The sequence below is a fragment of the Lichtheimia ornata genome (assembly GCF_029851405.1).
Source record: "Lichtheimia ornata isolate CBS 291.66 chromosome Unknown scaffold00049, whole genome shotgun sequence".
In the NCBI taxonomy this organism is placed as follows: domain Eukaryota; kingdom Fungi; phylum Mucoromycota; class Mucoromycetes; order Mucorales; family Lichtheimiaceae; genus Lichtheimia; species Lichtheimia ornata.
The window spans coordinates 200457-227873 of record NW_026695369.1 but is presented as its reverse complement, the minus strand read 5'-3'; the positions used below and the strand labels follow the sequence as shown (position 1 = coordinate 227873).

Sequence of the window (27417 nt, the reverse complement as noted above, 5' to 3'; positions counted from 1 at the left end):
AGTGAGAGGAATGGATCCCTTGTTGCATACGCGCTATTATGATGCAAATAGCGGGTGATGGCAAATACGTACAACGCGTGTGAGCTTGGTATAGGAAGATCCGGGTTTTAGATGAGTCGATTCGCCAACTCAGCGGGTGTGCGTATAGTGGGGGTCATGTTACTTGGAGTCCTTGACCTGCATAAATAGGTTTTTCTCAACATTGATATTTTCAATCTTCCTTTTTTCCCACTGTATTTTCTTTCAACAAGCTACCAGCATCATGTCGAATCCAGTAGGACAAGAGCCTATAGAAGATACACGTTGTGACCTACGTACACGCGGCTACCTGCCCATTGAAAACTATGGCATCATTGGCAACTTGAGAACCGTTGCCTTGTGTGGCACCGATGGCAGTATGGACTTTTGCTGCTATCCAGAATTCGATAGCCCCAGCATCTTTTGCCGGCTTTTGGACAAGGAAAAGGGTGGTCATTTTTCTATTGGACCTCATGATCATACGAGCAACAAGCAGCAGTATCTCCCCAAGAGCAACATTTTGGTGACGCGTTTCATGTCTGAGGAAGGGGTATTGGAGATCACTGATTACATGCACATACCACGCAAGAATCAGCGTACATTATCCAAGCCATTTTTGCCATGGATTGTACGTGTAGCGCGTGTGGTGCGAGGCGAGGTGTCGATGAGCATGGAATGTTTTCCTGCATTCAACTATGCACGGGATACCCATACCACCAATTACATTCCAATGCCCGCTCAACCATCAGCAGCGACACTATCAGAGTATCCAGAAAACAACGTGCCACATTACGTATGCAAGGATCGTGTCGAGTTCAAATCAAAGGATATGACAATGGATTTACGCTATGTCGTGAAGCATACGGATGGACACAAGCCTGACTTGAATATGCAAATCCATAAAAATGGTCGCGGCGTTTATGCCGACTTTACAATGATCGAGGATGAAGAAGTGACCTTTATTTTACGTCAAGTGCCTGATAAGGGTGATATCCCTTCCATGGATCCCGCCCTCACACCGAGTCTCACAAATGCACTTTTCCGTCAAACATGGGGGTATTGGCAGGAATGGATTGATCAAAGCACGTATACAGGTCGTTGGCGTGAAAACATCATTCGCAGCGCTCTCACTTTGAAATTGTTGACATATGAACCAGTAAGCTCTTCTCCCTTACATACATTTACATACACTCCTACTTTATTCATTCATGCATATACTACTAGACTGGTGCAGTCGTGGCAGCTCCCACATTTGGTATTCCAGAATGTAAGTACATCAACTACTGTACAGGTCGTAATCTAACTAGCCGATCGATAGCCATTGGTGGTGAACGCAATTGGGACTACCGCTACCTATGGATCCGGGATTCGTCATTCACCATTTACGCATTCCTGAAGCTTGGGTTCACTGAGGAAGCTGCAAAATACATGAGCTTTGTCGAGGATCGTTGCAATGATTTGGTAAGCGTTTGATATGGAAGAAGAGGAGGTGGTTACTCAAGAAGACTAATGCAATGTTATCATTTGCAGAATCCAGATGGCTCTTTGAATATCATGTATGGCATTCGTGGCGAGAAAAGGCTGGATGAATTGGTATTGGATCATTTGGAGGGATATCGTGAATCGGCTCCTGTACGTATTGGCAATGGTGCCTATGACCATCTACAATTGGATATCTATGGTGAATTGCTTGATGGCATATACGTAAGTTGTTTATCATCAACGCCCATAATGTAAGAATGTCCCTCACTTGTAGCTCTGCTTAGTTGTTTAACAAATATGGCGCGCCTGTATCCTATACCATGTGGTGTGCTGTGAGGAAGCTTGTGGACTACGTATGCAACAATTACAACACGCCCGATATGTCCATTTGGTATGCACATGTCTAATGGATCTTCCAAAGCTTATCATTAACGCATTGGCATGAATAGGGAGGTGCGTGGTCGTAAGCAAAACTTTACATATTCACGCATCATGTGTTGGGTGGCTATCGATCGTGGATTGCGTTTGGCTGAAAAGCGCATGTTTCCTTGCCCTGATCGCAACCGTTGGCTGGCAACACGTGACACCATTTACGAAGAGATTCAGCACAAATGTTGGAACCCCACGCTCCAAATTTATACGCAAAGTATTGAAGCACAAGATGCAGTCGATGCGGCATGTCTGATTATGCCGTTGGTGTTCTTCATATCACCCGTGGACCCACGTTTCATGTCAACGGTGGAACGCATCCTGATGCCTCCTGAAAAAGGTAAGGCTCCTCTTGTAGCCATGGAAACGGTTGCTAAAGTTTGGGATCACATCCATGTAGGAGGATTGACTGCCAACAACTTGGTATTCCGATACAACGTGTTGACCACAGACGATGGATTCGGTGGTGGATTGGAAGGAGCATTTAGCATGTGCACTTTTTGGCTTGTGGAAGCGTTGGCACGTGCAGGCCGTTACGACAAGAAATACATGACCAAGGCCATCTTGATGTTTGAAGAGATGCTGTCATATGCAAACCACTTGGGATTGTTTTCAGAAGAAGTAGCACGATCCGGTGAATTGCTTGGTAATGTGCCACAAGCTTTCAGTCACCTTGCATTTATCAGTGGTGAGTACCTTATGGATGATGGTTGGAGTGATTAGAGTATTGATCCATGGCTGCTTTTCTTAGCTGCATTCAACTTGAACCGTGCGATCGGCCCGAAATAGGCATTGAGTAAAGAGCCAGCTTTCTTTTTGCTACGTATAATCGCTCAATGATTCGCTCTCATTAAATATTCGTTCTTCATTCTTGTACCCATATCACATTTTTCTTTTTCCATTGTCTCCATGAAAACAGTCAGGCTCCAACTTTTTGGTCGTAGATTTGATGACCAGTATACATTGGATCTTCAGGACTACGTAAGATCATCATCATGATACATATGGAATACGCCTTTTACATTATGATCCTCATCGTTTGTATACGCCAATTCACGTTAAACAGCTGTCGCTACAAGATTATACTTCTACCATGTGCTTATTTAATGAGGCAGTGAGACAACATCCACCACCAGGGCATAAGCTAGTATGGGCGACTACGTTGCTCAGCGTGTGGACTTTGGTGGGAGGCACAATCTACATTTGCTGGAATTATCTACTGCTCAGGGACAACCCTTACGTCTTACTCATTATTCCTGCCATCATACTTCTCAGCACTATTGCATGGATTTGGCGGTATCGATATTTGCAACGCACAGTAAGAAGATTGATACCTTTTCTTCCAACATTGAAGATGCGCATTATCGTTTGGTCTAAATAACGCGCCAAAACACAACTTTTTACTGTAGTTTCAATGCAGCCTTGTTGAATTATGCAGCCGGGTTAATGCAACTGAAAACATTCGCGGCATAAATTATCGGTTGACCAAGCACGGCAATGACGTTTTGCAACCACAAGGAGAGCGGCCCTACGGTCTCTTTCGGCATTCAACCTATGTAAGTATGCAATAGCTGCTAAAGAAGAGCATAAGGTAGCTGACTCATAATAGGCTTTGGTAATCGAATTTGATGACCGATATCGTGCATTGCAACATCTCCATCATCCACCTGCTTCAACTGTGGTACCCATGTATTATACTCCACCACCACCTAGTGCAGCCCATCATTGTCAACACGAAGAAAAAAGATTCAGTATGCATCATCCATACGATGGCAATTGTAGCAGTGTATATTATGAAAAGCAATAAAGAAATTCTCAATTGGACTAAAAGCGTAATGACAAGATTACTCACATTCCATCATCAACCAGCTCTTTCATCTCCCACTTTTTGGAATGCTAAAAGATAAAGAAGCCCCCCCCATTGTTTCCTTCATTTTGACAACCATCCTTCAACTCCCTCGAAACATGTCCTTTGCAATTTCTTCAATGAGGCCTCATTTATTGTTCAAAGACTATAAGCTGGAGGCTGATCATGACCATCGTAATCGGATGAAGCGTGCTGTGGTGAAGGATCGTCCTGGTGTGATGAATAAGCTGGCAGCTGTACATTGCGATGATTACTGCTATCATTGTGGTGAAGACCTCCAGATGATGATGATGACTCGGCAACCGCATCGACAACAGCAGATGAAGAACCGCCATCAGGTGAATATACCGGTAATGGGCCATTACGATCCGTCTCCACTTCTGAAGTATCCACCTCGAGCACATCATCGACTGTGACACGCCCACTGGCTTCGGATGATAATGTCATAATGGCTGCATTGGATCCCATACGTAAAACCGCCATCTCATGCTCCAAGCTTCGGTTCCTGAGTGCCCCATTCTCACGTAACACCGTCTCTAGAATGTTGATTTGTTGCTGTGTCCATTCAATAGTCTTTTGTTCATAATGGCATCGTGACACTGAGAGCTGGATTTGCAGTTGACTAAATCTCGGGTTGATGCGTGTGCGTAAAAGCGTTTCAATCTCGTGCTTGAGTGCGCTGTAAGCTGTCAGTGCAGATGTCACATCCATATCTATATCCATATAAAGTCAATGTTTGTTTCTTTTTCGCAACAAATGAACATCCACGTTACCTTTGTTTGCTGCTAGTGACTTTATTTCTGATACATCCTTGCATGATTTGGAGGCTCTCAGCACGTGACTTTGGGCTTGCTGTACAAGATCATCAGCATCTATACGCCACATTTCATTTAGCCCCTTGACATCAACCATCCATATACCCATTTACCTTTTGCTGTAGGTGCTGAAACTTCGAGATCCATGGATTGTTGAAACGTATCATTGCTGCCGATACCACGCGTCACCATGGCTTGTCTGTCGAGGAATCTAGATGCTCCTGGTAATAGCTTGATGGCCTTGTCGAGGCAATCCAAAGATGCATGTAACTCTTTTTGGGCCGTTTGATATCCTTGCATGTCGCTTTCAAACTTGAAAGAATCAGTCTTTTAGTTTCATTCATTCATTCACTCACTTCTCCAATCCAGTGACTTACATGTGGTATATTGTGTGCAAGCTGTGTCACTTCACGTTTGAGATTTTGTTCACCAGCAAAGAGAGGATCATCAGAAATTGCAGGTACGACCTAATTGAAAGGAATTAAAATCATGGTATCTCGTACATAGACAAGCAAGCCAAGCACATACCTCGTCATACAATGAATGTAACTCATCGCATACAGCGTCCAGCTCATGCTTATTAATCAGCAGGTCTTGGAGCTAATCCCCACCCGTTCGAAACCCGTTTGTCAGAAAGAGAGGAATCTTGCTGCATTAAAAAAGCTCACCATGTCGTCCGCTACTACTATCTGCTCTTGGATATTCTGCAGTTCATGCTGTAAGGTCTCCATCGAAAAGGACGTGTCAGCGTCTTTTGGTTGAACTCTATAGTGAACATAGACCATGGTTATTGCTGTTTCTAATACACAAAGCGATCATATCATCAACGTACTTACAAAGACTTTTTGATCCTCTTTTGGAGTCGTTGTTGCTTTAGCTGTAATCCGTCATAGTACTTTGAATGAGAGGGGAAGGATTCTCGGACCCATTGGAGTCGTGTGATTTCTCGTAGCAGTCGTAGAAAGGAATCTTCATAGGATAAGGATGAGGTGGAAGAATCGGAAGGCTGGGATGGGTGTAGAATGGTGGATGACGGGTTACTCATTGCTTTGTGCAAGTGAAGGGAGGGAGGAGAGAGAAGAACAATGCAACACCAAAAATGGGAGCACCAGCCGCATTGATTGACGATGTAGTGCCAGCTCACCCACTCACCCGCTATCGGATAATTTGAGTGTCCCACCTACACATCTATGATTTGACCACAGACCCACCCCATAATCCATCCCTGATCACTAAAAACCACACCACCCCCAAGTCAAAAAGTATGAAAAGGAGTAACTCCATCAAAGCTGCTGACAGTCGCCACATGTATTAAAAGGAGACAAATGATGGCATGTGCTCACTATATTACGCGTATAAAAGAACATTTCCTGCTGCATAGAAACCTCTGAAACATAAAGTGTGCAGGGGAAAAGCCTTCCAAGGAGAAAAATGAAATACATTTGTTACTGCAAGATGCTCGTGTTCACTACTACCCTTTTACTACAAGTCGTGTCTATGTATATCGGCTATGCCCGAGGACAAGAAGAACAACAAGATATGCCTGTAGCAGCACCACTTACACATGAACCAGCACCTACCAACTGGTGGGAAGAAGCCTATCGTAATGCCAAACTTGGTTACCACGCGGACAAGGTTGTTCATGGCCAGATAGATCACGTCAAAAGCGTTATTCCCAATGTGGAAAATGCATAGCGTGATGTTAAAAGATTTTAGGCTTACACAACAGGTTGATCATCATCATCTGCTTTTCTTGGTTTCAAATCTTTTTAATACAATAACGCAATGATGGATATAATAATACACTGTGAGACGGAGAAAGGAAGGAAAAGTTGTTAATATGGAGGAAAGAAGGAAATTTTGAAAGCTTAGAAGGACCAAGTGATGGAAACGCGGCCGTCGTCAAGGTCTGCTATGCGTGCAAAAGCGGCTGGTGAGAGGTCCAAATCACCTTTGGCGCATCCCGGACAGGTATCAATCTGTGATTCCACCAAAAAAGAGTAAGTAAACGATATACCAAGTCATAAGAATGCTTTGAACTTACAATCTTGACAGTAACCGATCCTTTGGGACCCTTCACTTTCACTTTTTTTCCGCAATTTTTGTTGGAATTTGGGTTGCCACTTGATCCCATTTGAGGTGCGTTCAAGGCTGCAATCATATCTTTGGCTGTACTCTCGATCCCGCATGATCCAAGTCCAGGAGTATAGTAGGTTCCTTGCCCCTTGTACTTCTTTCCTCGCTTCTCGATGGGTGCGGCCAGCGCACAAAGACTCAAGACAAGGAGACAGAGAAAGATTGGGATGAATTGTCGTGCCATTTTCGAATAGAGTGTTGTGTTGTTGTTGTTACTGATACAAGGATAGAACAGAGGAATGGAATGGGAAGGGAACGACCTGCGTTGAATGCAATGATTGAAAGAAAGGAAAGGGTGTGGAGGTGGTGAATAAGTCTATTCGTTTGTCGAAAAGAAAAAGAAATGAAGCTAGAAGTACGACCTTTCAAGAAGCTCCTTTTATATAAATAATTTTCGTTCTCCTCTTACTACCCGCATTTCGCCTCCTTATACTTTAGGATGCTCCTATCATCTCCTCGGGATACAGCGCCTCAAATATCCTTCGTCTCCTTTGAGAAGAATAATAAACCCGTTTCCCTTATAAGCTCTAGCGGGGTGGCTACCATCCTCCGGCTACCAGCGACATTTAGGTAAAGGGTCGTCTATTGTGTAACATCAAGTCAAAGGCCAGCGTTCCTATTCTTTTGAAGAACGTGCACGCGTGGTTTTATGAAACCCCGCGCCACCGATGCATGGTGCACCCTTATCGCCTTTGCTGTTATTCTATTCGGAAAAGATAATGGCATGATCACTCAAGTCAGCAGATGCGGTATTACTATTGTTAAAGCATACCAAAAAGGGTGCTGTAAAACTTTGCTCTATTGCTTAATTTGTCGGCTATCCATGAAAGTTAGCGGACTACAATCATCATTGCTGCTATGGCTAGTATATTATGCCGCTTGAATGAAGCTGACTCAACATAGCGATGCAGCGTTTGAGCATACGGCTCGATCGATATATTTGGCCAAAGCATTAAAAAGAAGCCTCCCATAATCCCCAACAACAACATATCACGTATGATGGCTTTTGGAGGGTAAATGTATGTAAGAGGGAAATAACCTTATAATCCCACTTTTATTATATCATTTCATTTAGCGTGTCTGTGAATTGCTCATCTACGATGATACAGCTTATTACTTCCTACAGCTCAACTGCCCTACACATTCGTATCATATACAAAAGTTGTCCTTTCCATGTGGTGGCCATAAGCCAGTAGCTTTTCCAAAGACAAGTCATTTTGAGACATCGACGCTGAAGAAGGTAATCGAAAGAAACTCACTGCTGACAACTTTGCATGACTCCGAATTACAACAACATCGGTCGATAGCACTTTTCGAACCTTGGCTTTCCCACATTTAGATTATTATATTGCGTCTGGCAATGATATGGTATGACGATCCATGCCTGGTTGAGCTACTATCAACAACGTTGTTGGGCAATGAATGCCATAATGAAATGAGCCATTATCATAGCTTGCGCGGCGTTGTATATCAGAGGGCTGCTGTTGGTATTATTGTCCAGACGCGTATGCATCATAAGACCCGATGTGCCATACTTTGAGCGAACCGTGTGAAGGTTAACAGCAAGAGAAGGTTTATTGATCAACGTCTACCCCTAATCCTAATCCTTATCATGTAGTCCAATTGTGTGCTCATTCTTGGTAGCTTGAGTGGTGTGGTTGCTTATGTTGGATTTTGCCAGAGCTTTGGATGGATAGGCGTGCCAGCACATGATGATGTCAATGTCGTGTGAATTGTAGTATGTAGTCGCAAAGGAAGCTGATGGGATCACGACAATTGCAATCAAAATACCACTGTTGAAACATACCTGTCAGCATCACCCTCCATGTTTATCCTGTAACATTCGAATGGCTTGATCCAAGGCTTCTTCCAACAAAGTCCCAAGCTTGTATTGCTCTCGACATTTCACTTCAAAGACGCTGTTGCACTTCCATGATAGCCATATCCGCCGTCTCCATCATCTTGATCACATGATACAGCTGGCTGCTGACGGTAACCTTGTTCCTTGCCAAAATGGTTGTTGTTGACCATTGATCCTTAATAGCACACTGGAACCTTCAGCTTGATGGTATCATACATAACGTCCTTGATACATGCTGCTTGATGTGGAAAGAGAGGTTGAGCGTGAGAGTGCAAGATGCTGCTGATCGGGTCTACTCAATGACACTGTAAATAGCATCGCCCAACGATGGACTTGATGGCGAACCTTTTTCTTCTTCTTCTTCCAGGGTATCAATCTTCACTCCCAGTTTGCATTGCGCGATCTGGTTTGCTTGTTGGGTGTCCAAATTAAGAGAAAGAAGCGTTATGCGTTGAGGCGACTCCTTCCGCTCTTCGTCTCCGCAGCCTTTATTCCGGAGCTTGGCTCCACTTTTGGTTGTTGGTGTCCCGTATTTGTGCCACAACCAAGTGTCAATGGAATCGATACTTGTGGTGCTGGTATCCCCTTTATAATACAAGTTTATAATAAACAATCAATGTAAGCTAATCCTTCATCCTTGATTCTCTTGGCAGTAACACTTGAAGTAGTAAACTTTATCGATCACGGGTTTCATTGGTCTTTCAGCCTTTCCTAATTGCTCACCTCTCCGAAAAGAGCACAGCCTTTATAACCAAGTTTGCCTCCCTTGTTTTCTTCCTTGCTCTCTCTTTTCCACGTATACCCATTCCGGCAGTGTACGTATGCCTCATTTGAATTCCTCTTTTCCGTATCCAAGCTGACTATGGGTTTATGCAATAGTTGCCACACACCATATACATAATGGATCCCATCAATCGTCAACCCCACGAGCCTACGTTGGCTGCCTTTTATTGGGAAGATCAATCAACGCTATGCTATCACTTGGATGTGAACGGCATCCTTGTCAGCCGTCGTCATGGTAACGCATCATCCTATCAATCGGGCCTGGTCCTGTGCTTTTCAATAACAACCAATGTTAACACATACATCATGTATCTCAGACAATGACATGGTCAATGGCACCAAGTTACTCAATCTCACCGGCATATCCCGTACCAGGCGTGATACGATTCTCAGAGGTATTGAGAACGGTGTTGTGATTCGTGTTGGTCCCCTTCACCTCAAAGGTATCTGGTAAGTGTGTCTTACAACAGGCATCTTTTGTATTTCGTTATTCTAACCTTTGCCATGTCATTGATAATCCAGGATCCCTTACCATAGTGCCCTGGAATTGGCTAATGGATACGATATCATGGATCGTGTACGTCCTTTGTTTGTGGAGAACCCTTCGGAGGTCGTCTCATGGGCAGCAACTGCTCAGTATAATCGTCTACCTGCTTCTTCGAGTTTATAGTCAAGGAACAAATTGGCAAGAGAATAAAGCTGTGATGCTTCCATATTGTTGTCGTAGTTGAGTCAAGTTGCCAGGTGAGCATTGGTGAGACTTTTTAAAAGCACAAGCCATCATCTTTCTAGAGCATACAACGAAGGATGCATAAGCTACATCGATCATACATGTGATTAGATATCTAGTCACCCTTCTCAAATACCAGTGGCAGAATCGATAATCAAGTATCTCTTCCCCAAGGGGCCAAGTTGATTCATCATGTTATCAACAATACCAGACAGCTATTGATTGCCGATATCAGAGTAAACCCTTATGGCTGTTAGAATACTAGAATGTGTACCACTCAAAGCCTGATAATGACAAATCTCTCTCGGTCATGGTCATGTAAATTAAAGCATAGTGGGTAAAATGGCCGATTCGTGCATGAGCAACATCACACGTAGGCTTCTCAGACTTAATGCTGCCACATGCGGGCCCCATCACTTTATCAGCTCACGCATCAATTTATCAATGCATCATCCCCAACAGACAACAATACCCACGCCCACCGTGCACAATAAAAGGATGTTGTCGCCGCTCATCATACTCCCACACGTCTCTTATTTCCTCTGTCATATTCCTTTGATTGCTTACAAGGTCAAACTTCCAAGGTTTTGTACGTATCCCATTTCTTGCAAACTTTGTGAAGAAGCGCTGATCTTTGTGGTCATTCATAGTGCTTTATTTTTATCCTACTCTCATTGCCGTTGTATTGCGGTATTGTATCTTGTAATGAGGTAAAGCCTGATAATGTTGGATGATGAGTCACTACTCATACACGCCACCTTGTCACTTTCGATATAGCTATCTCTGCTGGAATTGACATGGTGCAAATAGCATCGTCCATGAAGGTGGTGGCAGGTTAAACAACAGATTTCCGAGCTTTCATATGGTGATGCCATCCATGAATAGCCAACGCGCTCACAACGACGCCCAAACACAACAAAGACAAGACACCAGCCGAAGCGCCACCTGCGTGAAAGCGCGGTAGTTTCCTTCCTCCCTGATCTTTACCAGAATGGACGCCAACTTGCGGTCCGCATTCGACAAGCGTAAGTTTGATTCGTCTCATATTGGGCAGCAACTAATGCCTAGCATTGCCCCATAGCTGTCAAGGACCACTTCTCTCCTCATGAACAAGCAAATCTAGGCCAATTCATCGCTGATCACACTGGCTCTCTCGCTGCTCTTTACAAGCCATATCAACATTGATCAGCACTCGCTGCAACTGTTTCGAAGCATTTTTGTGAGGCTGTCTAGAACGGGGTGGACGCTCTAATCCTTGAGTAAGTACCACTAGTGCTGTAGACATTGGAACTAATATTATCATATGGAGACTAATGTTACCATTGTTCTTGGTAAAAGGTGCCGCAAGAGGTCTGGGATGCTCTTTTAAACCAGGTATGATACATTGTCACGGGGTTATTTCCATGGCTAATAGGGTTGCTTGTGACAGATCAAAAACATCGGAAGGCTGGTGGATCAAGGTTCATTTCTGGCAACACAAGCAGCCAGCGTAGCAAGCATGCGTATGGGAAACCCATTAGCAAAATGGAACAAGGTATACTCTATTCTCTTCCTTTAGCTTGTGATGATATCGGGCAATAACACAACTTGTCATAGTTATGACATCCAAAAGATCAGCACACGTGAGAAGACATCCCCGGCCAGTACAAGAAAGGGGGGAAGCTAACCGACTCTGACAGAAAAATCATGAGGTATATTGTAGTGATTGAACGCCGTTTCTTTGATACGTATTCTTATTTCCATTTAGCAATGGCCTATCTTCTGTTCTGGATCTCGCCGATATCCGTGATGGACAAAAAGCGTTATTTTGTGAAGAGAACTGGAAGGCGCTACAAGAGCGTTTCAAACGCTTGAGGATCGAAGCCGTGCATCCGAAGACTGAATCTATCATTGATGCATGGACGATAGCATCACAAGTAATACATCTCTGCCAGCTGTTATGTAACTATACAATAACTCATCAAATAACCTTTAGTCATCCAAGCAATCTGCATCCTCCCTGATAGGCGAGGAATACATATGCCGTTTAAGGATGGCAGAGACGGATCCAGAAACCCGCATGTTTATAAAGCCATGGAACACATGTAAGCATAGCAAGGTTACAGGTTTTCTTTCATATTGTTAACATGTCAATCACAGTGGAGAGAACATCTTCAAGTATACCACGGCGACGAAGAACATCCTTTATGACCAAGACACACACACCAAGGGATTCAAGATCGATACACGCTTTATTGTGGTTAAGGATGGCCAAGTGCACGATGTTGGGACATGTGAAATTGGAAAAGATGACTACCATGGCAAACTATTGCATGACGAAGGGAAGTTGTTGCGAGAGGGCATCATCATCAACACCATTGTCAACATCACCATGATTAGGATAGTCATCATTGTAATCATCATCACCATTATTCACGTATATAAATCATCACGTTCGTCTGTATTTGGAAATGATGCTATGATATCTTCTAGTGTAATGGAGTAGCCTGAAGAGGACCATAAAGAGAGCTGGCGCGCTTCTGGTGTGCTGCTGTTACGGATAACGGATCACCCAAAAAGTTAGGTGTGGGATAAGTCAATTGTTGAGCGACTGCTGTTTGTGAAGGTGGTTCAGGAGGTGAAAAACAATGCTTGGGGAATACACCTTGTTGTTGTCCAGTTGTCAAGTTCATGCCAAGACACCATCCATCATCATATTCAGCAATGATTTGCACCTGATCACCAGGATGTACTTGGATCTCATCACTTAATGCAGGCGTGTATCCAGCAACGATTGTATGTATTGGCTGCTGTGGTTGATTGTTGCCTGCCATGGTTGCCATGGTATTATTCTGTTGCTGTTGCTGTTGCATGGATCCAGCAGCAGCTATTGTGCCAGCAGCCATCATTGATTCAGCGATAGGAGCAGCGTATGGTTGTTGCATGGGTGAAGAATACACGGGTTGTTGTTGTTGTATGGAAGGTGATGGTTGAAATGGATCAGGATACGTGGATGATGACATTGGAGGTGGTGGATTGTTGTTCATGGCTGTTGAGTATCCAAAGCTTTGTTGTGGTTGTGGTTGTGGTGGAGCTGCTCCCATACCGGATGTTGCATTATATGTTGGACCCATTGAGAAGCGTGTCAACCTGTTGTTTGCCATTCCCTTGCGTTTCATGCGATGTCTCACTATCAAGTAGGATACAATACCAAGCACAACAATGACAACGATGGCGACAATAGCTGCAATAGCTCCCCCTGATAGTGTTTCACTCGACTGGGCATCATCCGCTGCTGCTGCTGAAGCTGAAGCTGAAGGTGTCAACGAATCTGTAGAACTTGCTGATACGCTTTCACTGGCGCTGCTGGTTGTGCTACTGCTGCTGCTGCTGCTGCTTGAGGAGCTCGTTGGCGATGATGAAGTTGACGATGCCGTACTGCTTTCGGTAGCTGAAGACGAGTGAGCGGCGTTGCTGCTGCTGCTGCTAGACTTCTCTGCAGTGGCTGTTGGGAATGCTTCAGAGACCGATTGGGATTCACCATTAGCGAAAGAAAAGAAGCCATCACCAAATAGCGAGTTGGAGTCTGGATAACAAAAGTCAACAAGGTCAAACAAGGATGATCGACAGGTCGCTTAATTTTTCAACCTTCATATACGTACCTTCAGACGCCGATGCTTGATCAGGCAATGATGGTTCTATAGCACGCTTGAATATGAGATGGCCCTGATCCACAGAGCGCAGATTAACCATCGAAGCTGATGATAAAGGAATGGAAGGAGTGAAAAGACTAGAAAGCTCAAGGACAGCAGCATACGGGATGGATAATAATCTCATTCAATGGCTCGTGTAACTTGATCTAAACCATACTCATCATGCAGCACATTCTATTATACTTTCCACACGATCGCTCTCATCTTTATTGGATTCGATATCAAAGTCCATCCCTCATTCTCTTTTTCCCCTATTGTTCATTCATACAAGATAATAGTAGTCGTTGAATCATCCAATCTAGCCCATTTTAAGTCATCATAAGGAATAACACTGAACAATGATTTTGTAATGCCCTTTCTCTCTCCAAAGTTTATCATACATGATCCATAAAAGTGTGCAAGTGATTAAAAGGGCCATATACAACAATTGCATAAGGGAATAGGTAGACAACATGATGATGATGATGATGATGACGATGGAGGAGGAGGAGGAAGTAGATCAAATGTGTGTAACCTATTAGGCGCACGATGATGCAAGACAAAAGATCCATAACTGGCCAATAACCCAGAAGATGACAAAATGCGTATCGACGACGTTCCTTTATCTTGACTTTGAACAATCCACCTTGTAAGCCCAAAGTGAGTACCTCCTTTCGCCTTCTATTATGCTGTCATATTGACACCGCTGCTATCCTTTTTCCAGCAGGCTGAACTCGAATATGGAACCACAGCAGCGAACTAGTGCGATCGCTTTAGCTGGCAACAACAACAACACCCATCTTGGTACAGGAAACGGTAAGCCATTACCACAAAGCCAATGCCTTTCAATGTGTGCTCTAATTCTCGGCAAGTGAACCAAAGACACCGATTCGTTTGAAATGAACGGCAACCCATTGAATAAACCTAGCAACAACAACCCTGCAACCACCTCTTCCAGCGACTTACGGCAGTCTGAAGACCATCCACACGATATGCAGACATTCTGGTTCTCTGAACAAGGCAGCATGACATATAAGGAACGAGCACGGCGGATACTTGAGCAATTACTGGATCGTAGACGACTATGGCAACTAATCAAGGATTGGCGGTGGGCCATATGCTTGTTTCTCATCTCATGGATAATGGGCATGATCATGTACTCTTATCGACACGAACTATACACCGCTCTTGAGGATCTCAGTAATCTGTTACGTGATATGGGATTTGGGTAAGATGACAAAAAAGGTCTTTCAGCTACCATATCATGATGCTCATGTATCACCCACATAGTGGCTATCTGCTATTGTCATTACTCATCTTCCTGAGCGCTTTCCCTCCAATGATTGGCTACGGCACCTATCAGACCTTATCAGGATTTACATTTGGCTTTGCTCAAGGATTCCCGGTATCATACTTTAGTGCATTGCTGGGCAGTGTCGTTTGCTTTGTGGTGTCTCGATTATGGCTCAAAGGTTTTGTTCAACGATTGATGGCTCGATATCCCAACTTGAAAGCCGTGGTGCATGCTGTCGAAAAGAAAGGATTCAAGGTAAACAATAACCATGTGATACCTCCATAATCACCCATTGACCAATGCATCCATTCCAATCATAGCTCTTTTTGCTCATCAGATTATCCCCGTATCCATTCAATCTCTTGGTAAGTATGCGTACAATGCAAGCTTAAATGATGGTGCTAATATCCATGTCCATTTTAGAATGTCTTGTTCGCCGCCACCAACATTTCGCTTTGGGACTACACCATCGGCACCGCTCTTACACTTACCAAGATTGCTCTTCATGTTTACATTGGCGCCAATTTGACATCCTTTGCAAAGCAATTCCTCGACGATGAAGATGACAGCGAAATGTCTGATAGCGAGAAGCGTGCCAATACCGCTCGATCAATTGCAATGATTATTGGTTCTGTACTTGCTACTGGTGTCATGATCTATATTTACATTGTCGCTAAGCGTGCTGTCAAGGAAGTTGAACAAGAGGAACGACAAGATGATCAAGAGTCATTGGCGTTTTTGAGTCGACAAGCACAAGAAGATGATGATGGTGCATCTTTGGAAGATTGGATGGAATGGCATGAAGATGATGATAATAGCGTAGAAATGGATGCAAGGTCTAGAGATGTAGAAAGAGGTCGTCAATGATTATATAAATGGAGCTATACACCAAAGTGTTAGATGGGATGAAAGGCATAGCTGGATGGTGGATCTTTGTAAAGGGCACGGTATTGAGATTGAAAGCAACCAATAGTAAGCTTGCATGTGATGACATAAAGCCCAAGAAATGAAAAAAAGGAACAATGGAGATTTAAGGGTAGCTTGTGCAACGTTGCACACAGGGTTAATTATATGTATATTTTGGATTTTGTACAGGTACTATGTTCATTACAAGGAGCGCTTCTTCAAGATATAGTGGGGTTCAATGCGAGCATTGGTGATTTGGGGGAAGTACTCAGCCTTCTCGCACTTTTCATTCTTGATACACGAGGCAACAATTTGGGCGGTGTCTTCACCAGTAACCCAAGCACCTTGCAAGAAACCATAAAACTCAACAGACATGGCTTCACCAGCAAAGTGGACACGGTTGTGCAAAGGTGCCTTCATGTTCACGTGATGTTCACCAGTCTCGCCAATGGGCCAGTTGGAGTAAGTGCCGCGGAAGAGAGGATTTGAGTGCCAACGGGGGAACAAGATCTCATTGGCTTCAGGGATATCATCACCATACATCTTGCGAAGAACATCCATAGCAAGGTCCTTGACTTCTTCATCCTCCATAGCTTCAACTTGGAATGCCAAATCTTGAGTAACAGTAGCAAAGAAGATGTTGGTGGAGGTGTTCTTGGGAAGGAAACCAGGAGCATTCAAGTTTTGCCAAGTGTTAAAGTAGCCACGACGATCAGGGTCAACCCACACAGCGTATTGGTTGTCGTCCCAGAATTGGTAAGGGAAGTTCAAAAAGATCTTGGTGTAAGTAGCCATGTCAAATCCATAAATGCCTTCCAACTTCCAATCGGGCAAGGGAGGGGACCATTCAATAGCATCAGACTTGAGCACACCAACGCTGAAAACGAATGTTGGTTAATCGGCTTGTAAAGTGGTGCAAGGGATGATGACTTACGAGAAGGTGGTGATAGCGTAATCGGCAAGAATCACATCGCTGGTATTGGTTTGGATGGCAACGCCGTTCTTGTCATACTCAATCTTGGTTACCAAGGTGTTGTAAAGTACACGGTCATCATCCTCCTTAAGGAATTTCTTTGCCTCTTCCAAGAAAATGTGTTTGAAACCACTATATGCGGGGATTAGCATGCATGCATTTATACATGAGTACCTTCCATTTTAGAATATTTACCGAGGATCAAGCGCAAAGCGATCACTGTCACTGTCGGGGCCGAAAACGGTGTCGCCATAAGTGAAGTTGTCGTTGTAGATGGTATAGATCGTCGACCTGGGTATCATGTTGTGTAAGGGTACAATGCATGTTGGATACAAAAATACGGATCAGCGTTGTACTTACGAAACTTCAGGGTTCTCCGCCATTTCCCAGTCAAAAAGGTAATACTCAACCGCTTGTTCAAGTGGAGTCTGGGGCTTGTAGCCAATAAGGTTGAATGCGGTTCTTGCAGAAATATCCACCTGGTTGTTGGCGAGACGCTTCTCTGGAAATGGGACAGGCCAAAATTAGAAATCATGCATTGGTATGCAGCATTCAATTGCCGTAGCGCAAATGTACCCACCTGTGAGATCCCAAATGGAATCATATGCATCGTTGTATCTAAGAACATCAAGGGTAAATATATAGGTATAATTTTACGCCGACATGCATAGGAGGCCCATGAAAAGAAAAACAAAGAACTTACTCATTGTACGCCTTGGTGTGGTTAACGACACCATCCTCGTCACGGAAGATAACATTGTCACCATCATTGGCCACAGTCTTCAATCCATGCTCCTTGCGAAGTTCATTGATGGGATTAGTGCCAAGGCCTTGGACCCAGTTACATCCCAATTCGACGTGGGTGCCGGCAAAAGGGGCATTTTGGGCACGTCCTAAAAACTCATTGTGAATACTCCAAGCGCTAAATTTCCCAAAGATTGATGATGAGAGTATACCTCCGAGAATATCACGGGCTTCCACAATGACAAAGTCATCGATGCCATTGGCAGTCAAATTGCGTGCGGCACTGATACCAGCAACACCACCACCTAAAATTGCGACCTTGGTGCGAATGGTTTCAGCACTAGCAGGTAAAGCCAATGCTGCAGAAGCTGCTATCCATGCCAAATTCTTGAAAAGCTGCATGTTGGAAGATGAAGAAGATGAGGAGGATGATCCAACATCGTTTGCAGCCAGGATCAAGCTCTATATATATGCAAAAAGCGACATGATACAAGCTGATCTGTACAACCTTAATCGCTGTGTGACCCCATTGAGGAGCCCGCCGTAACCAATTATCAGATACGGGTGCCGGCCGATGATAAGACATCGTAGTCTATATTCACTTTTCCCTTTTTACCAGGACCCCTTGCTTTTTTGATGCCATTCCATGTCCCATGTGTGCAGCTAATTTCTCTTGAATACACACACGTGAGACCTGTCAACAATGAAATCATCATTAAGCTCACTAAACACGTATTGGCCCTTCTATATCATTCGTCCCTTTATCTATGATACGTGTAACAAGCTATACCCCACCTTTTCTTGTTTTCGATGGGAGTAAGCAACAATGATAAGAAATCCTGTTACTCATCGGTGGAACGTGTAAATGCGTATAAGGTCAAAAGCCAACTCCATAAGGTTGTAAAGCTTTTCAACCCACCTATTGGAATCTTGTGCCGCACATTCTCACGTGTGCAACGATTATCTGGAACAATGTTCATAAGGATATGAAGGATTCCCATGATATCACCGCTGGGTATAAGGTCAAATTCACTAAGCCGTGCGAAGAGGCAAAATTGGGAAGAAGCATATTGTTGGTGTCCCATTACTACTACGCCATTGGTGGTGTGAGCCATTCTTCTACTATCACTCCCTACACACGATACATCCTACAACAACAACAAGCATGAAATGGGTCATTCTATCCCCACTCAATAGGTTGATGATATGCATCTATCAATTGTGGCTGTGTATTTTCACATGAAATGATCGTCCTCCATCTTTCTCTTCTTACAACAAGCACTTCTTCAATAGATGGGACTCTCGGCTACTATGTGCGCCACCCCGATTTTGTTCATTGGTTAATTTTCTCCCCGCAGCACACACGCTAGATAGTGCAAATGTGTGTTCCCACGCTAGCCCTTGAAGGTGCAAATTACTCATGACAGGTTCACAGTAAAGTATTGGCTTCTTTGGCAATGTCGCTTACCGATGGATCGGATTTTCCCTCAATTGGTGCTAGTGATGACAAAGAATGGAACTTCCAATGAAAATCAAGTCATTGTCCTTTGGTTGTACGATCGGACAGGTACCCCACAAAATCAACGATGAGCAGCTGGCGCTGTTAACGAGCTGCAAAACACACATTGGCTGCTGCTGCTGCTGTGCACAACATTAATGCTGTAATGCAAGATTACACATGACTACACCACCACATGATCATCGAGAAATGTCACCTCCGCCATACACACGCGCTACACAACAGCTCTTCAAAATCATGTTCAACAATGAAAATCAAGCATGTTCATGTCTATGAATAACGTAGAATTGGTTATGGACTCGATCTTATCATTAAATCAATCATGAAAGAAGATAACAATGCCATCAGATGTATAAGACTGGGGAATGCCAGCATATGAGTGGAAGTCCCATTGTCATGTCCTCTTGCTTCCTCCCCCTTTCAATGGGTGTTGTATTGCGTTCAGAGCTTTATCAACCTTGAGATACGATAAATGACGTGTGGTAAATGTTGCTTGCTGTATTATGGCCAAACGGCCTTAATTGCAGAGCCACAATAAGCGGGTTGTTATAGAGTCATAGACATGCTCATGATGTTGGTATTACACGCTTGCAGGATCTCATATCGATAACAGTGGTACTGATTTCATCAAAAAACAAAGCTGCTGCCAACGCTGATTGCATTTATGTAAGGGGCATGAATGGGATAGGAAATGTATGAAAATGAGCTTCTTCTCAGGGCTGTTCATGATATTGCTGGATGACTTTTTTCATACAACGTATGCATTTCTTTTCAATGGCTAGCTATACAATGGGATGATTGCCAATGGATGGTGAGCCCAAACTACCAATTGATGTATGCGTGCATGGATGCGGGAGGTATGTATATATGGAAGCGGTTGGAAATTTATTCCTTGTGTAACGAATCATTGCAAGATCAGCGTTGTTATCGCCTATCTGTGGCGTACAAACCATAAAGAATTGTGGATCCTCGTCCCGACGCACTATAACGATATGAAAGCTACATCGAACCTTGGCATCGATTGCAACCCGGGCGATCCCGACATAATCATCCGATCTAGCAAACGAATCCCAAACGAATAATTCACCAATGGCATTAATCAACAAGGAAAGTAGTCTTTAAAGACACCTCATCGCTTTAAACTAACTTTGTTTATTGCTATATTTATAAAAGTTTGGTGTTTGATGCATGAACAAGATGAAGCATTGGCTCGCCTTTTGCCGAGGTACACGCCCGTGAGAGTATTTTGGGTGACACAAGAAGGTGAGCTTTTATAGAATCTGGGAGGCTGTCGACTGGTGTCGTACATCATCAAATGTAATGAAAGTGCGTGAACAAAAGAATGCATGAGTGATGAGGAAGAATTGAGTAGTGGTCAATTCGCTATCTCTTATCATTGATGTTCACCACAATTGCGTTTTCTTTCTGACGGATCGATGCTTGGCTTTTACATGTATCCTCTCCAATTTATGCACAATATCGTCTCACAGCATCAACTGCCTCTTGTGATCTTGGATGATTTTCCTGCTTTGGCAAGCTAAATGTATCGAACATGCACACCAAAAGTGGACCCACATACTTAATCCACTTACAAAAACATTAAGGGTGAGTGGACTTCATCATGTATCGACCATCGACAACGTTACAGCTCCCTTGTCCTAGATTTATTCGATACTGGCTGACTGGATTCGCTTGACACGTTTCCAAACGAGTCAGCATGATGTATCCAAGGATACCAAGCGATGAGCGAAGATTGATGGCAGCCAAGAAACCAGTGAGCTGTTGTTGATGCGGCAGCTCCAACAATCTAATCCTTCTAACCAACTGTTTTTCACTTTGATCCATCACAGCATGGATAACTACTCACACTCCCATGCACATTATCAGTGTAAGATTGCTGTCATGAACACCCCCTTCATAATCTCTCGTGTACCAACGCCATTCGGTAAGTGGCAGGATACCATATACCTCTTCACACATTGATCATAGCTACCATCCAGTTATTGCTTCATCATCACCTTGCCATCTTTCATTGTGTCCTCTCGAAGTTATATAACCAGATTCTCCATCCAATGTACCCACATTCATGTATACGAAATCGTATGTATTGAAACAAGTTGCTACATGTGAATAAAGCTGCTTCCATATACTAGCTAAACTCTGTTGACGTGAAAAAATCTTCAATGCATGTTGCTGCAAGTAGCTTGAGACGATGCAGTGTAGACCTTGCTAAAAGCAACTGCTGTTACGTTTAGTCATGGTAAGAAGAGAGTACAAGAGCGTGTGTTGTAGTAGAGTGACAAGGTTGTGAATGCTGTTTGATACAATGGCGCAAAGACATTGCTAATAGCAATTGCTGGAATGAATGCCGTTACGATTGGTCGTGGTCGAGGATTGTACAAGAGAAGGTGAAGTGTGAAGAAACGCGAGTGTTGTAGTGAGGTGCACACGGCATGGACCTGCCATTCAGTCAAGGCAATCGGATCAAGACAACTGTGGGATTGACATGATGGGTTGAAGCAGGACAATCGTTCGCAGGTGGTAGATGTGCTTGAATGGGGCAACAGTTGAGAATGGGAGGAAGAGAAGATGAAGTGGGAGTGGAAGAGGTGGAGTTCAAGTAGTTTTCTTTGGTGTTGGATGACATTTCTTTGTTTGAGCGTAGCTCAGTCAAATCCCCTCGGATCAAGAAAGTTGAATGATGGAAATGCTGGGCTGGGGTAGGACAATCGTTCATATGCATTAGTTTGGGCAACAATGGTGAAAGGGAGGAAGTGGGTATTAGCTTCCAATGATGAGCTGTTACTGAATAGTGTATAACGTACCATACGTTGACCCTTCCAGTCATGCAAATCGGCTGGGTTACACAAAGAGGTCTTTCTGCATCCTTTGCTCTGCCAGGGTCCAGCTCCTTGACAATGAACAAAGACCACTTCCCATATAGCATCACGCTTACAAACATAAAGGTGCCTGTATCTCTAAACTTTACAATGAAACGTGGGGTTTTGAATAGAGCAATGGGCTCAGCTTGGCCAACAGCACCTTGGGTGAAAGTTTCACGATCAAGCTTGCCAATCCCAGATTTCGCAATGTCGCTACCAGGCCAATCCAATAGATCCAGGGGTCGACTTGACGACGACGACCAAAAATATTTGGCTGTTGAGACATTGAATGTGAAACTTTCACACAAGGTGCTGTTGGCCAAGTGAGCACATTGCTCTCATTCAAAACCCCACGTTTCATTGTAAAGTTTAGAGATACAGGCACCTTTATGTTTTGTAAGCGTGATACATATGAGAAGTGGTTCTTTGTTTAATGTAAAGTAGCTAGACCCTGACAGAGCAAAAGATGCAGAGGGTCGTGTTGTGTAAACACAGCTACGTTTGCATGAATGAAAGGGTCAATGTATAATTACTTTATGGATCATCTAGGAACAGGCATGTATTGTCAGCTAACGGCCACTTTTATCCAATCATTGTTGCGAGATCCACTGCATGGGAACGATGCCCCTGCTCTAGACATTTATTTCCATGATTAAAGTAGGTTGATCCGAGCGATTTGACTGAGCTGCGGTCGGAGAGATTACATCACTCTGACACGAGCACGCTGATGGGAAGGAATCCTGAGCGCAATCTTGTGAGCGGCAACTCAACCAAATCAGCTCGGATCAACCTACTTTAATCATGGAAATGAATGTAGGTTTACCGTCCACCTATTAGAATGCACAAAGAATGCACAAAAGTGGCTATTAAGCGCCGCCAAGGGCGACCTGAAATATGTTGTGTGCAATTGCCGCAGATGGGTCCCGAAGTCCGTCTTTTAACCCGGAAGTTGCCTAGTTTGAGGGTTCCCTGCACTTTGCTTAGCCAGGTCCAGCTCCTTGACAATGAATAAAGACCATCACTCGCTTACAAACATAAGGCGTACAGATCTCCAAATTTTTACAATGAAACGTGGGCTTTGAATAGAGCAATGTGCTCGGGCTTGGGCTAACAGCAAGCACCTTGTGTGAAAGTTTCGCGTTCAATGTCGCAACTAGCCCAAAAAATATTTTTTGGTCGTCGAAAAAAGTTTCAAGAGGTCACCCCCGGATCCAGTTTGGCTGATAGCGACATTGCGAAATCTGGGATTGGCAAGCTTGATCGTGAGACTGGCACCCAAGGTGCAGTTGGCCAAGCCAAGCACATTGCTCTCATAAAAACCCCACGCTTCATTGTAAAGTTTGGAGATACAGGCACCTTTATGTTTGTAAGCGTGATGCTATATGACAAGTGGTCTTTGTTCATTGTGAAGTAGCTGGACCCTGGCAGAGCAAAAGATGCAGAGGGACGTGTTTGTGTAACTGGGTTAAAAAGTTTGGACTTCAGGGACCATGCATGACAGTTACGCAACCCTCATTTTCAGGTCATACATTGGCAGCTAATAGCCACTTTTGTGCATTCCCAACTTTTGTGCATTCTATTGTGGGTGGACAATGCTCCTGCTCTAGACATTCATTTCCATGATTAAAGTAGGTTGATCCGAGCTGATTTGGTTGAGTTACGCTCACACAAGATTACATCGGTTCAGCTACATCGAGCGTGCTTTATGTCCAGAGTGATGTAATCTCTCTTTGACCGCAGCTCAATCAAATCAGCTCGGATCAAGATAATTGAATCATGGAAATGAATGTCTGGAGCAGGGGCATCGTTCCCATGCAGTGGATCTCGCAACAATGATGATTGGATAAAAGTGGCCGTTAGCTGGCAATACATGCCTGTTCCTAGATGATCCATAAAGTAATTATACATTGACCCTTTCATTCATGCAAACGTAGCTGTGTTACACAACACGACCTTCTGCATCTTTTGCTCTGCCAGGGTCCAGCTACTTCACAATGAACAAAGACCACTTGTCATATAGCATCACACTTACAAACATAAAGGTGCCTGTATCTCCAAAGTTTACAATGAAACGTCGGGTTTTGAATAGAGCAATGTGCTCGGCTTGGCCAACAGCACCTTGTGTGAAAGTTTCGCGTTCAATGTCGCAAACAGCCCAAAAAATATTTTTTTGGTCGTCGTCGTCGAAGAGGTCGACCCCTGGATCGAGTTTGGCTGGTAGCGACATTGCGAAATCTGGGATTGGCATACTTGATCGTGAAACTTTCATCCAAGGTGCAGTTGGCCAAGCCGAGCACATTGCTCTATTCAAAACCCCACGTTTCATTGTAAAGTTTGGAGATACAGGCACCTTTATGTTTTACCTATGCTGTAAGCGTGATGTTATATGAAAAGAGGTCGTTGTTTTCGTTGTTCATTATAAAGTAGATAGACCCAGATAGAGCCAACGATGCAGAGGGGCGTCTTTGTGTAACACAGACTATCATGCAGAAGTGGATGATACGTTTTATACACTATTCAGTAACAGCTCATCATTGGCTGCTAACAGCCCATTCCTCCCTTTCACCATTGTTGCCCAAACTAATGCATATGAACGATTCTCCTGCTCTAGCCCAGCATGCCCATCATTCAACTTTCTTGATCCGAGGGGATTTGACTGAGCTACGGTCAAACACAGAAACATCATCCATTTCACAAAGATCATTTTGCAAAGTTATATGTAAACTGCCACTTGATAGCCCCTTCCTCCCTTTCATAATTGTCGCCGAATCCAATGCATGTGAACCATTGTCCTGCTCCAGCTCAACACTTCCATCATTCAACCTTTCTTGATCAGGGGGGATTTGGATGAGCAACGCTCAAACAAAGAAATGTCATCCAAGCACCAAAGAAATCTACTTGAACTCCCTCCACCTCTTCCACTCCCACTTCATCTTCTCTTCCTCCCATTCTCAACTGTTGCCCCATTCAAGCACATCTACCACCTGCGAACGATTGTCCTGCTTCAACCCATCATGTCAATCCCACAGTTGTCTTGATCCGATTGCCTTGACTGAATGGCAAGTCCATGCCGTGTACGCCCACTACAACACCCACATTTCTTGACACTTCACCTTCTCTTGTACAATCCTCGATCACGATCAAGCGTAAAAGCATTCATTCCAGCAATTGCTATTAGCAACGTCTTTGCGCCATTGTATCAAACAGCGTTCACAACCTTGTCAATCTACTACAATACACGCTCTTGTACTCTCTTGTACGATGACCAAACGTAACAGCAGTTGCTTTTAGCAAGGTCTACACTGCATCGTTTCAAGCTCCTTGCAGCAACATGCATTGAAGCCTTTCTCACGTCAACAGAGATAGCTAGTATATGGAAGCAGCTTTATTTACATGTAGCAACTTGTTTCAATACATACGATTTCCTATGGATATGGATATGGTTATGGTTATTGCTTTGGTAGATAGATGGAAGGAATTGGGTATATGACAACCATAGAAATATGGGAGGATGTAAGGGTCTGGTAGACAAGGTCAACCATGCTTGTCACGATTCAACGCTTCGTTGACAGCAATTCTCAGCACGGATGGTCATGTTAATAAAGCCACAGGATTAAAGCGTTCTACTAATCACGAGTAGGTTGAAAAGAGGCGATGATTGTCACCGTAGTGATAGTAAATTCAATAATGCATGGATGGAGTAAGCTTGGCAATGTATCATGACAACGTTGCTGTATCATCGAAAAGTTCTCCGCCTGCCGAGATTCATGCTTTGTACAAATGGCAACAGGTACCCGACATTCCAATTTTCAGCATCCGACAACGGCAAAGGATTGCCGTGCCCTGAATCTCGATGGCTGGATTGATATTGTAGTTTTTGGTGACACAGCGCGACTTCTAGATTATTATATGAGATCGTCATTGTGGCCGCGTCAGTCAAATTGTCGACTAGTATGCATACCATGAATAGGGTATACATGGATACCCTGATGAATGTGGCAGTCTTAAAAAAAGACGAATCATCTTGCATTTGTTGCTACTACCTGCTTACGTGGTTACACTTTCTATTTTCTGCCATTACGTGTTCTTGCCAATCTGGCACTGAACATCTCAAAACGATATGGCAGGCGATATTGTTTTTAGGAATCAACGCTTGTGTATATAGATTTGGGCTGTTCTGCTTATGGTATGACGCGTAGAGCTACTCTTTTGTTTTCTTGCTTGACATGCGCTTATAGAATTGATACAAGCTCAATGTACAGGGGAGCTTTTGATGATGATACCATCATTAGTCACCATCCGAAGAAGCTCCTCAGCATCGAATGCGTGGAAATCAAGTAGCAAAGCCTACGAGGAAGCAGCTTGTCGGATGCATTTATGCCGTTTTTGCCGCAACGAAACCGATCTTTCCCACAAACAAATAGACAGTGGATGTACCACGCATTAAGTGTCAAGCCTTGGTGCGCATATAAAAGTACCAATCAACTAGGCTCAAGAAGGTTGCGTAGAGCACGCAGCTATACCAATGCATATAACGTGTGTATGGTACCCTGTGCGATTATCATCACAATGATCTGCCGCAGCAACGCCTATGTGCGTATGACTAATATAGGAAAAGTACTTCTCGCACCACATGCGAAAGATCCGTTGCCTTTTCGAAACACAATCCACCAACCTAACCCCGTTGTGTCACAATGGAGTGTGCTCACACGAGAACGTGGCGCACAGGGCGCCGAATCACACTATGCTGGAAACAAGCATTGGTTTTTGATCTCTTTCACCATATCAGCACTAGAGATACCTGATTGCTAAGATATCAATGGATCAACATGCTATATAAATCCCATCCATAAGCTCAATTTGAAGATGAGTATAATAAGCTCTTTGATCTAATCACGCAAGGTTGCGTCAATGTGCGTCGTCAACATATGCGTCCAATGCCAGTGGTCGAGTGCTAACCGATGTCTCGGCTAACTTGGGCATTAAAGACTAAATTTGGAAAATTTTGTCTGGGTTGAATAGGTTCTATTACAGCTGGGGCCGATATTTATCCGACAAAACTTCTTCCGTGTCAGATTATCTGCGCGCATTCGAAAGATTGAGACATGTTTTACTCGTGAATGGCTCTCACTTGGCGTATTATTAGATACATTTTTGATACAAGACCTATGTAGTCATCTATAGTGATAGTATTGTGGTCAAATTTTTGGTAATGGCTGTTGCATAGCAACAATCACAAATGATGCGGAGTGATCTGTGTAGTGTAAGCGTGACACATAGTCGATGGAAAGTCCAATGTGTCCGGAT

General features: G+C 43.8%; 10 protein-coding genes across 10 annotated transcripts; 5 read left to right on the top strand and 5 right to left on the bottom strand.

Annotated features, from left to right (window-relative positions):
• Positions 1–262: 262 nt before the first annotated feature.
• O0I10_008943 (uncharacterized protein) lies at positions 263–2718 on the top strand (the record flags this gene model as incomplete). The annotated part of the gene is made up of 8 exons (XM_058488942.1): positions 263–1174; positions 1243–1285; positions 1337–1479; positions 1549–1722; positions 1785–1891; positions 1950–2269; positions 2330–2617; positions 2681–2718. The coding sequence occupies 8 exons, from the start codon at positions 263–265 to the stop codon at positions 2716–2718; spliced, it is 2025 nt and encodes a 674-aa protein (XP_058340362.1).
• Positions 2719–3022: 304 nt separating this feature from the next.
• O0I10_008942 (uncharacterized protein) lies at positions 3023–3736 on the top strand (the record flags this gene model as incomplete). Its single annotated transcript, XM_058488941.1, has 3 exons — positions 3023–3247; positions 3339–3485; positions 3539–3736. The coding sequence occupies 3 exons, from the start codon at positions 3023–3025 to the stop codon at positions 3734–3736; spliced, it is 570 nt and encodes a 189-aa protein (XP_058340361.1).
• A 198-nt stretch (positions 3737–3934) lies between these two features.
• Positions 3935–5656, bottom strand: O0I10_008941 (uncharacterized protein; the record flags this gene model as incomplete). The annotated part of the gene is made up of 7 exons (XM_058488940.1): positions 3935–4509; positions 4570–4668; positions 4725–4923; positions 4989–5078; positions 5140–5211; positions 5280–5376; positions 5448–5656. 7 exons carry the CDS (start codon positions 5654–5656, stop codon positions 3935–3937), a joined length of 1341 nt encoding a protein of 446 aa, XP_058340360.1.
• A 410-nt stretch (positions 5657–6066) lies between these two features.
• O0I10_008940 (uncharacterized protein) lies at positions 6067–6306 on the top strand (the record flags this gene model as incomplete). Its single annotated transcript, XM_058488939.1, has 1 exon — positions 6067–6306. The coding sequence occupies one exon, from the start codon at positions 6067–6069 to the stop codon at positions 6304–6306; it is 240 nt and encodes a 79-aa protein (XP_058340359.1).
• A 173-nt stretch (positions 6307–6479) lies between these two features.
• On the bottom strand, positions 6480–6931 carry O0I10_008939 (uncharacterized protein; the record flags this gene model as incomplete). The annotated part of the gene is made up of 2 exons (XM_058488938.1): positions 6480–6590; positions 6656–6931. The coding sequence occupies 2 exons, from the start codon at positions 6929–6931 to the stop codon at positions 6480–6482; spliced, it is 387 nt and encodes a 128-aa protein (XP_058340358.1).
• Positions 6932–9508: 2577 nt separating this feature from the next.
• Positions 9509–10061, top strand: O0I10_008938 (uncharacterized protein; the record flags this gene model as incomplete). The annotated part of the gene is made up of 3 exons (XM_058488937.1): positions 9509–9626; positions 9709–9841; positions 9914–10061. 3 exons carry the CDS (start codon positions 9509–9511, stop codon positions 10059–10061), a joined length of 399 nt encoding a protein of 132 aa, XP_058340357.1.
• Positions 10062–12589: 2528 nt separating this feature from the next.
• On the bottom strand, positions 12590–13853 carry O0I10_008937 (uncharacterized protein; the record flags this gene model as incomplete). The annotated part of the gene is made up of 2 exons (XM_058488936.1): positions 12590–13686; positions 13763–13853. 2 exons carry the CDS (start codon positions 13851–13853, stop codon positions 12590–12592), a joined length of 1188 nt encoding a protein of 395 aa, XP_058340356.1.
• A 532-nt stretch (positions 13854–14385) lies between these two features.
• On the top strand, positions 14386–15953 carry O0I10_008936 (uncharacterized protein; the record flags this gene model as incomplete). Its single annotated transcript, XM_058488935.1, has 6 exons — positions 14386–14441; positions 14520–14608; positions 14675–15020; positions 15083–15341; positions 15407–15451; positions 15510–15953. 6 exons carry the CDS (start codon positions 14386–14388, stop codon positions 15951–15953), a joined length of 1239 nt encoding a protein of 412 aa, XP_058340355.1.
• A 240-nt stretch (positions 15954–16193) lies between these two features.
• Positions 16194–18295, bottom strand: O0I10_008935 (uncharacterized protein; the record flags this gene model as incomplete). Its single annotated transcript, XM_058488934.1, has 8 exons — positions 16194–16869; positions 16927–17097; positions 17161–17256; positions 17326–17467; positions 17546–17583; positions 17669–17858; positions 17922–18171; positions 18215–18295. The coding sequence occupies 8 exons, from the start codon at positions 18293–18295 to the stop codon at positions 16194–16196; spliced, it is 1644 nt and encodes a 547-aa protein (XP_058340354.1).
• A 5754-nt stretch (positions 18296–24049) lies between these two features.
• Positions 24050–24337, bottom strand: O0I10_008934 (uncharacterized protein; the record flags this gene model as incomplete). Its single annotated transcript, XM_058488933.1, has 2 exons — positions 24050–24094; positions 24143–24337. 2 exons carry the CDS (start codon positions 24335–24337, stop codon positions 24050–24052), a joined length of 240 nt encoding a protein of 79 aa, XP_058340353.1.
• Between the last annotated feature and the right edge of the window lie 3080 nt (positions 24338–27417).